Source organism: Petaurus breviceps, unplaced genomic scaffold (assembly GCF_028583685.1).
Source record: "Petaurus breviceps papuanus isolate PSGF00001 unplaced genomic scaffold, PetGlider_PUasm1.0 227, whole genome shotgun sequence".
NCBI lineage: Eukaryota > Metazoa > Chordata > Mammalia > Diprotodontia > Petauridae > Petaurus > Petaurus breviceps.
The window spans coordinates 16,241,790-16,252,792 of NW_027185896.1; the positions used below are offsets into that span (position 1 = coordinate 16,241,790).

The 11,003-nt window shown below is 40.7% G+C and overlaps 1 protein-coding gene across 1 annotated transcript in view; it reads right to left on the reverse strand.

Annotated features, from left to right (window-relative positions):
* KIF9 (kinesin family member 9) overlaps positions 1–11,003 on the reverse strand; it is an 83,863-nt gene that overhangs the window by 17,610 nt on the left and 55,250 nt on the right. Inside the window, exons 11-13 of the mRNA XM_069095913.1 lie at positions 6,528–6,605; positions 1,085–1,153; positions 300–404 (exon numbers count right to left, since the gene is read on the reverse strand). Coding sequence (XP_068952014.1) covers positions 300–404; positions 1,085–1,153; positions 6,528–6,605 — 252 coding nt within the window. The remainder of the gene's footprint in view (positions 1–299; positions 405–1,084; positions 1,154–6,527; positions 6,606–11,003) is intronic.

Below are 11,003 nucleotides of genomic sequence, written 5' to 3' on the forward strand. Positions count from 1 at the left end.
CTTTACTTAGGCCAACCTCCAACTTCCAGGAAATTCAAATATATAGAAAGGGATTTGGGAGGAGACTTTCAAGCAGACATAGACACACTCAGGAGGGAGCCATGCTGCCTGGGGAACTCACCATTTTTACTGCAATTAACCCCCTCCATTGGAGCGGCTATTTAGGCAAGGGAAGTTACAACAATGGGGTCTAATTTCTCATGGAATGTATAGAGAATTCCCCAAATCCACCTGTTAGCTAAGCAGCTCGTGGGTAAAATGCTGCAGCCTCCAAGCAGCTCCATGAAAGTGCTACTCACGTCAATTTCTTCCAGAGATCCGTCCAGATACCTGCGAACCTGAGAATTAATCTCCGCTATTTGGACTTCATCCATGGGATCATAGGTGACCATAGCACGGTTGGCCTTAAAAGTGAAAAATGTTTCATTAGCAACAATGGAACTCAAGTCAAATAAACTACTTTATTGTACTTAGGTTGGGACAGGGAAGGAGGAGTTGCTAATTCAAGAGAACTGATTCTTGAATTCTGGCCTGTATCAAGGACACATCCCAACATACTGTGATGTAATGCAAGTATTATCTCCATTTGACAGATGGAGAAAATGAAGCTCCAAAGTTAAAAGACTTGCCCTCCAAGAACACAGAATTTGTCATTGGCAAAACTGAGATTTGAACTTGAGTCTTTTATCTCTAAGACTAGTGAGTTTCTCATTAAATATTCTCTTTTTATTTTGTTACAGAACCAAAATATGAAACCAGATTTCCTGACTCTACGTCTAGCGCTTTTCCCATTCTATAAATAGGAAATAGGGTTTCCAATTTAGCGCTTTAAGGGAGCCTGAGAATTGTTGGTGTCAGAAGAGGAGACTCTGTGGCAGAAGTGCTTCGTTAAGAGGGAGGGCACTCTGGATGGTTGGAATGATGGGGAGATGACACACCAGACACCATGAAAATAGGATAGAAATGAGAAAAGCTTGATGAGTGGAGCATTCCCCCTCAGGCCTGCAGTTTCCCATCAGTCACTCTGCAGGCCACATGCAGGTAGGCAGGCAGATCCAGGAGGAGCGGGCAAAGAGTTCTTTACCAGACTGTCATGTATGGCAAGTTCCTGTTTTAGCAGAATCAACTCCTTCTCCAGGTTCTTCACCATCCTCTAGCAGGGAAACAAGAGGAGGAAAAAGACCATGAGAAATGCCTTCTGAACACACAGAAAATGCTCAGTAATTACTTATTAATTGAATTTATCTAAATGATCACTTTCTTTACTTTCTCCTTTTGTACCAAGATTTCATCCATTCTTCTTTGGTTATTAGTACCTATATTTTATGAACAGTTTATACATTTTTAATGCTAGTGTGTTGTTCAGTCATTTCAGTTGTGTCTGACTCTTGGTGACCCCATCTGGGGGTTTCTTGGCAAAGATACTACAGTGATTTGTCATTTACTTCTCCAGCTCATTTTACAGATGAGGAACTGAGGCAAACAGGGTAAAGTGACTTGCCCAGGGTCACACAGTTAGTAAATGTCTGAGGTCAGATTTGAACTAGGAAGATGAGTCTTTCTGACTCCAGGCCCAGCATGCTATCCACTGTGTCACCTAGCTGCCCCCCAATGTTAGTATAAAAAACCTAAAAGCCATATAATTATAATCCTTTTCTAAATCATCATTCCAGTGACTTTCTAATCTTAAGTTTGGAAACAATTGTCCCTAAAAAGAGAGGATGTAAAGTGCCAGTGCCTTGAACGTGGATGAAGTATTAGGTTAGAAAAATTCCACTAATTCTGTATTTAATAAAACCCACTCACTACACATGTCTGATCTTTTCCAACCTTTTACAGCACATTAACAAAATTATTGGAAAAAAATGTGCCCCCACTACCAAAGATAATAATGTCTCAGGGAGCACATAATTCCAAAAGGGAGATCGAACAGCAGTAAGCAGCTTAACTTGAGAAACAATTCTACTGAACAATAAGATGGATACAGAAGACAGATAATGAAGGTATTAAAAGCTTTAAAATTCATGGTCTCAATTCCAAATCTGGTCTGTGTTATGCTTCATTTAACATTAAATAAGACAAACCCTGCCTTTGGAATGTTGTCTCTGCACAGAACCGTTAATGCTTCTGTTAATATTCCATTAAGTCATGGTTGTATGGAAAAATAAACAACCAGGAAATGATTTCACCTCTTTAAAAAGGCATTTACATTTATCTAAATATGTTTTAAACATGAGATACAGGAATTCCTCCTTCTTAAAAAAAATATGTTTCTAGTGCTACTAAACGATTTGCAATTATGAAACAGTTATTAAAAACATTCTCCTGGGGCAGAATCAACCTTTTTCTTCAGCCTCTTGGCTGCAAGGGAGTATGGATTTGATTTTACCCTCAATCAATCCATTAGCATTTATTAAGTACCTCTTCTGACACTGCAGGAACCATCATTTGCATGAGCTTGGTCTAAATGTCTCAAACCTCTACCTAATTGCTTCCCCTTAGTACTTTCTTCTATAGCACAGACTCTGCCTGGCCTGCTAAGAGCCTCTTACTGACCCAGTTTCCCCCACAGTAATCCTCACCTCCTTCTAGCTCTCACAGAAATGGGACATATTATAGATATCCTCTACTAGTTGACCTTTAGTTAACTTTCAGCTTTCAAGAAAAAATCCTTTACTTGAATACATCTATGTTTGCCCTGTCTAGTGGTAAATATTTAACAATTAGCTTTCTGAAAATACAGGACACACTTTTAAGTTTAATCTGCACAATTAACATTCACTCTGCCGCTTTCTTAAGTAGAGAAATTAAAAACAATGAACAATAAATCTAGCCCTGATTTGTAGCTTGTCAATTTCTGTAGTGTAAGTAGTCACACTGAAAATTTAACAATACTTCTTGCCAGTAGTAGTGGGCACACCCCTGGTGCATATATATCATAATTTTAGAAACTGGAAGAGGCAATGGCAAAATTCAACTCTCTCTCTGTGTCTCTGTCTCTCCTCCCTCCTCTCTGTGTCTCTGTCTGTCTCTGTCTCTGTCTCTGTCTCCCCTCCCTGCTCTGTATCTCTGTCTCTGTCTCTCTCTCTCTATGGTTCTCTCTCCTCCCTCCTCTCTCTGTCTCTGTGTCTCCGTCTCTCTCTACCTGTCCAAAGCCTTCCCTTCATTGTCCAGATGAAAGGCCCCTTTTTCATGGGATTTTCCTTGCCTTCAGCAGCAGAAGTGATCTTTCCCTCCTATCTTGGGGACCTAGGACATACTACTTTGCCATACGGTTATTTGTGCCCAGGCTTTATCTCCCCCTGCTAGACTGTGAGTTCTGTTAGAGAACAAACATTGATGAGGCGCCGGGCAGTGCGCTAAGTGTTGGGGGTACAAAGAAGAGCAAAGACGGTTCCTGCTCCTGGGGAGCTCACAACCACAGAGGAGACACAGCTATCTACAAACACGCTCTGTGCAGGATCAACGGGAGAGGGAAAGCACTAGAACTGAGAAGGATCCGAAAGGGCTGCCTGTAGTAGGAGGTGGGGGTTCTGAAAGAAGCCAGGCGAGCCTGGAGGCAGAGAGAGGTGAGGAGGGAGAACGTTCCAGGCCTGGGATACAAGCCAGTGAAAATGCTCAGTCAGGAGATGGAGAATCTTATTCCGGGAACAGTAAAGAAGCCAGTGGCACTGGGTGGAAGGGATGTAAAGTGAAGGAAAACTAGAAAGATGGAGGACAAGGAAGGTATTGAAGGGCTTTGAATGTCAAACAGAGGATTTTGTATTTGATCGTGGAAGTGATAGGGAGCCACTAGAATTTATTGAATAGGGGAGGGATGCTACGTTCAGACCTGTGCTTTAGGAAGATTCTTTTGACAGTTGAGTGGAGGATGAACTGGGGTGTTAAGAGACTTGAGCCAGGGAGACCAACCATCAGGCTATTGAAATAGTTCATGTGTGAGGGGAGGAGGGCATACACTAGGGAGGTGGCAATGTCAGACAGAGGTGAGAAGGGCACATGTTTTAGAAGTCACAAAAGTACAATCAATAGACCTTGGCAACAGATTGGACTTAAAGGGAAAGAGAAAGGAATTGAGGGTGACACCTAGGTTGTGGGCATGAGAGACTGGGAGGATAGTGTTAACCTCCACAGTAACAGGGAAATTTAGAAGGGAGGAGGGGGCGAATTAATTCAATATTAAGCCAGGAAACATGTCTTATTTATCTTTACATACCACAAAGTCCCATATACAGCAAGTGCTCAGGAAAGATTAACTGAATGTATAGGAAGCCCAATAGATCATGAACATCAGTTCTTAAATGTGTAAGATTTTGGCTTCTGGTCATCAAGGTCTCATTTAAATCCTACCTCCCCAAAGAAGCCCTTTCTCAGTCAGCATCCCAGGTGATAGTTTTCCCTCCCTTCTCTAAACTACTGTTATAATACTAACTCTATTACTTATTCAACACATCATTCAATGCCTGGTATTGTTACATTTTTCTATGTCTTATCTCAGCTAAAGGGGTGAGCTCCCTGAAGGCAGACACTATGTCTTTGTACCCCCCCTGGCACCTAGCAGAGTACCCTTAACAAGGAAGTGCTCAGGTACATAACATAGTACCTGTCCAAGACTCTTCCAGTTAAAATTGTCTATAATACTTTGATTTTTAAAAGTCTGATTTTATTCTGTTTTGCTACAGGGAAAACAATAATAATGATTCACATTTCTATAACAATGATTTATAAAGTGCCTCCTTCACAATTACCCTGTGAGGTAAATAATGGAAATATTATTATCTCCATTTTACAGATGAGGAAACTGAATTTCAGAGAGGTGAAATGTTAAATAATGAGTAATTATCAGAGTCAGGACTCAATCCAGGTCTCCTAACTCTAAGTCCAATGCTTTTTCCACTATGGTAGGGGAAGGGACCGGCTTTCATGCCCTTCCTAGTACTCTATTAGCCTCCCATCATGTATTCTGTGTATGAGAGTTCTTTTGCAATTTGCATTAGGGCAGGCAACTGTGTCCTCTTACCAGCAAATCTATTTTTTTTAATTTTTAAAAATTGGAGGCATTTTCTTGAGGGACAATGTGTTGAGAGCAGCAAAAAAAATCATATAATTGACATAGCATTCTATGGTTACTTCTCTGTATCTTTCATCGATTTAAGGAAATGAGTCAAGATTGTATTTCAAATCTAGCATCTTATTTTAGGGATCATTTCATATTTTTCTTTATAAGTCAGCATAATCTATTTTTCAGATTTGATCTCATTGAATTTGGGAGTCCAAAATTTGGGACTTTTTTGTTGTTGTTGAAAAAGTATTATGATGAGGAACTGATTGACTATCTAGATTTATTAAAATCCAGGTAGAAAAATGAAATGAAATGTAGTCACCTATTTCCTTATCCTTTTCCTGCATCATCTGTGCTTGTGGTAACACAATTACTGCTTCCTCTCCTCCAGGTGAAGACTTTTCTCTCCAATTATCTGAATTTTGCCCAGTTGAAGGGAGTCTTTTGGGAAGCCTTTCTTAACTACCCCAGCCCCTAGAGACCTCTCCCTCTACTGAGCTCCTACTAGCACTTGGTTCCTACATCTTTCATTTAGCTTTGAATAGACACTGCCCAATATTATCAGTTTTTATTCAATGTGCATGTTTCTTGTCTCTCCAACTAGACTGACCTAAGTGGTCTTAAGTATTTTGTATCTCCAGGACTTATGTAGTTTTATTTGTTGTTTCATTAAAAGAGGAGGAGAGAAAATGTGGTTGCAGAGCATTTGGCTTTAACGTTTGTGTATGGTACACATATCTGATTTACAGGAAAGAGAGAAGCTTAAAACTTTCTGCTTGTCACCTATTGGAAACATTTTATCGGTACGGTCCGCACCTGGTTACCATACATCTCAGAATGTTCTATATTCTGGCAAGTGGGGTAAGTGACCAAAATGAAGATGCCCCTTGAATCACAGAATGCTAAAAGAGATTTTAGAGAACATAGAACATGGAAGGTCATAGCTGAAAGGGAACTCGGAACATGGGACACTGTATGGAATTTGAGAATGGAAAGGGGCCTTGGGGCATATAGAATGTTAGCCTAGGAACAGGTTTTGGAGGTCTCCTAGCCCAGTTCCTTTGTTTTACAGAAGTGAAAATGTCTTAGGAAGTGAAATGACTTGCTCCGAAGCCCTTGATCAGTGGCAGGGCCAGGATTAGAATTCAGTTCCACTGAGTCCCCTGACAATCTTATTTCCATTATACTCTACTGTCTTCTCTGAGTCGTCCCAGGGACCTTTACAGAGTCAGAACTTTAGGGCTGGAAGGCATCTCAGGGGCCATCTGGTGTAATGCCCTCTGGATTTTACATATGAGGAAGAAGACAGCAAAAGAGATAAAGGGACTGTTCTAATCTCTCAGGGAGGGGCAGAACTGGCCTAAGGTTTAGTTCTCCTGATTCCCTGTCCACAGTTCTATGCCAGCCTGCCTCTGGAAAAATCATTTCCCTTTCACCTTTGCTGTCCCCAAAGTAATGTAAATACCTCTGCATCATATTTTTCATTGATGGCAGGCTCAGTTGTGATGAGTTTCATTCTGCTGGCAAAACGAAGTGAAGAAAGCTGAAAAACAAATGGTCATGATCATGAGATGGCTTTTCCTTTCATAAGTAGTTCTTAGGTCTCTGGGGGAACAGGGAGTAGCCTTGTTCAGCCTGATTGTCTGCCATACTGGGCGGTCCCCCAAGAGGATGCTGGCTCCCATCTGCATGGCAGAGCTCTGTAAGGCTTAGAGTCTCAGGAATGGGGAACCTGCAGCCTCAAGGCCACGGGTTCAGTCAGAGGGTCACACTCGAGGACCTAGAGGGCCACACTTGAGGACCTAGAGGGCCACACATGGCCTTGAAGCCATAGGTTCTTCACCCCTGGTAGACCCTGCCTGCCTAAGTGGTCTATCATAGTCTTCGTTCATGCATTCTTTGCTGTGATCTGTCTTAGAAATAAAGGTTTGTCTGCTTTCCCAAGAAAATGGCAAAAAGAAAAGGAGACTGATTTTTAATTTTGCTTACCATCTCTATTTTGTAAGGGGGGGCAGCTGGTGTGTGTTAATGAATGGCTAAAGGAGGGGGGAATGGAGGCAGCACTGGGGCTAGAGACAATTCCTTGCCTTCCTCTAAACCTGTGGTATTTAGTCATAAAGCATGACAAAACAGTTCTCATACACATTTTTAAAAATTGGTCTGATCATCTCTGAGTAGACACATTTGCAAAGCATGTAATTAGTGTCTAATAAACGATAGAAGGCTAATACCCAAGTGCGGTAGCTTTCCAGAAGCACTAGATCTCTAAGGCTTAAGCTGGGAGCCACTGGACCCACTTTATGACGTTGCTCATTCCCTCCCTGAATAACTTCTGGGAAAACATTTCTTTCTGGCAGAAGGGTTTCAATAGTTAGGTAAGTAATAGCTGGGGATTGCAAAGTCAGTAGGTTCAACAGCATTTATAGGGAAAAACCATCTATCTTTCATGGCCACTCACTGTGTACCTCAAAATTGCTAAATCAACTTGACACTTAGGGCAACATTAACCAACTTGACCAATGTTTATAAAAGGGATGAATCGGTGTATTCTGGCTATAAATCTGCCTTCAATGGAATTCCTAGAAGGGAGAATGGTAGTCTTCTCTTTAAATGAAAGAGGGAAGGCTAATCCTATAGAGTTGAGGTTATCTTTGGATCATACAATGTTGATTTGGAAAGTTGGGCAAAGAGTTGGAAAGGACCTTAGAGGTCATCTAAAATAACCATTTGTAGAAGGAATCTAAGGTTACAAATGGGGAAAATGGAGCCCAGAGGGAAAGTTATTTGCCCAAGGTCTTATAGCTGGCTAGAGGCAGAGTTGAGTAGAGAGTCAAAGTCTCCTGGATTCTTGCCCAATCTTTTCATCCTACTCAGAGAATCTCTTCTCTTTCAAGGACTCAATATTGATACTGAATAGTCTGTCATGTCTCTAAAAATGAGGAGAGATTAGCACTGAAATTTGCGAGTTAGAAATTGGAAAGAAGCTTGTTTGAGGTTTCACAAGAAATCAGGGACAGATCTACAATCTGAAATGTACAGATTTACAATCAACTCAAAATTAGTACACTGAGAAAGGAAAAAGGAGAATATTTTATTTGATTCTCTGTAGAATAAGGTATAGCATCTTTTTATTTTACAGAAACAATCTGTGATTAAAAGTCAAGTATTTCTTATAAATATTAAAAAAATTTAAAAATAAGAGTTCTTCAAACCATTTGTTTTTGTTTTTCTTCTCTCTCCTTTTTTCTCCCTGCTGTTCTACTGAAAAACTCTTTGGGATTAAATATAACTATTTCTCCAGACAATGAGGCCTGGATACAGTGTTGGCAAGCCCTATGGATCCACAGTCCAGAGACACCTTCGGGAGCAGCAGGACAAACATCTGGTTTTGATGGATACAGCTGTGTCCTGGTCCTGTGACGGATACCTGGGAAGGGCTCTCAGTCCTTTAAAAAGTATCTTCCTATCTGAAAGGGAAGCTGGAAGGTTGGCTAAAACAAAGGACTGAGGATGAAGGCTGGGAGTACTTGGCTTAAGTGCCATTTAATTTATATCAAATGTGCCTTTGTTTATATATTTGGATGGTATAAGTATTTTGTTAAGCTTTATTCTTACTTTTAAAGAAGGGTTTGTGTTTTAACAGCCCTCTGGCTTTCCCAGCAGACAGAGAGGCCAGAAAAAACTCTGAAATGTCAAATCTTGTAAGGATGACCAGCATTTACCATCTAAACTAAAATCACAGATATGAGTCCTCTCGTTTGTGGTTTAATATAAGATGACTTTCTTTGGCTTTAATCACTTGACCAGGTTCTCTACTTCCTAAAGCTTAAGTCCACCTTGGGAGGGGGTATTAAATCATTTGAAAGATTGTAGGGCATTAGTCATACATAGGACATTAGATCACAGTCCATAGCATTGAGAGCTAGAGGGGTCTTAGATGCCTAGAAGAGACCACTTACTTATGGTGACTGCTGTCAAACCACTGAATGCTCTACAGTTTTAATGCCCCATATAGTCTGCTGACTTACAGACAATACCTTCAAAATGCAACATCCTTGGGGAAGAAGCTATTAAAGCCTACCTTTCCAGATAAGTGAAGTTCACTCCTTTCAAGTTCCAACACTGTTTTAAAACATATGGGATTAGAAATCTTCCTAAATGCCTCCTACACTTCTATTCTCTCTTAAATCAAGGAGACTGAACAAAATGTAACTGGGTCATTAGGCACATCGAGCATCTTACAGTGCTGTTGTGGTACAGTGATGCCCTCAGGGCCTCTTTAGGCATGTAGGAATGACTACTTCTTTACTGCAAGATTTCAGATTGCTGGGCTTTTGTAGTTTTCCTGACTCCCTCTTCATTATCAGGTAGACAGCTGTCTCTTCTTGTTACTATCATTTCAGACTACCTTTAACAAGTTTGCTGTTTTCTGATCTGCTGATTCTAACTTTCTGGAGGCTGAGAAACTAGATCACCAACCTGGTCAGAACTGTTCATTAAAGCAAAGTCAATTAGGTTCTGTACTCTGAGGGGCCCCAGTGCACAGACTTTGTCTCAGCTCTTTCAGCAACTCAGAGAGATCCTTTCAATACCTTTGGTTTTACTGATGCTTGAAGTCTGCCCTCCAAATAAGTGGTGGGTTTCTACACTCCTTTCTGTTTCCCAGAATACTTGGCACAACATTAGTCATAAGGCTACATAAAGACTCATTAGCTACATAAATAGGAGCCTGAACAGTAGAACATACATCTGTTCTTCTACAAGTAGTAGGAAAAAAAACCAACCCTGGCTCATCAAGCCCTATATCATTCATTTTTTTTGGATTGGAAGTTGCAAGGGAATCATCTTCTAGAAAGATATGAGTATTACATTCCCACAGAATATCAGTAAACAAAAGCAACCTGCCTGGAATTTCTTGCTGAGCAGTTTGTACTTTCTAGGTTAGTTAAATATCTTATACATCTATTTGCTCTCCTGGTATTGGCAAACCAAGGTTGAGATTTGCAGTATAGTTGGTACAGGATTAGGGAAATTTCCCTAGAACAAGGGTTCTTAGCCTGGGGTGTCAATTTGTTTAAAAAAATTTGGGGGGGGGGATAACTGTTTCAATAATGTAATTGATTTCCTTTATGATCCTATGTATTTTAAGCATATAAAAACATTCTGAGAAGATGTTCATATACCTCACCAGACTACCGAAGGGGTCTGAGACACAAAGAAGGCTAATGCCCAACTTCATTCCACAGGCTTGAATGGACCTAAATTTACTTTTAGACTACTCCATAGCACTGAACCAAGTGATAACTATGTTCTTTTCAAATGGAAAACCCCCCATATGGAAACTGATCAGACTGGGCCAAATCTATCCAGCCTTTCCAGAGCTTAAAATTGCTCCAGGAATGTTAAAGGCTTTGACATCTGTGGTAGAAATGAGTAATGGAAAAGGGATTTCAGCCTCAACTGATTTGGATAACCTCATACAAAGATGGAGGCAAGCTAAGTGGCTCAGTAGGGCAGCACTGAGCCTGGAGTCAGGAAGACCTGAGTTCAAATTCAACTTCAGGAACTTATTAGCTGTGTGACCCTGAGTGAGTCACTTAACCCTGTTTGCTTCAATTTCCTTGTCTGTAAAATGAGCTGGAGAAGGAAATGGCAAGCTAGAATCTTTGCCAAGAAAATCCCAAATGGGGTCACAAAGAGTCAGATACGATTGAACAATATACAGTTAAAAGACTCAAATGTGATATACCTGGAAAGGGGAAAGCCTGAGAATGTTTGTTCCTAAGTTCTCTGAGGTAAGAAATCCCTGGGAGGTCATTAAGGTCATCCAACATGAGCGCTCTTTCTCCTCTCTCTCTCTCTCTGTCTTTTCTTCTTCTTCTTTTCTCTCTCTGTCTGTCTCTTCTTCTTCTTCTTCTTCTTCTTCTTCTTCTTCTTCTTC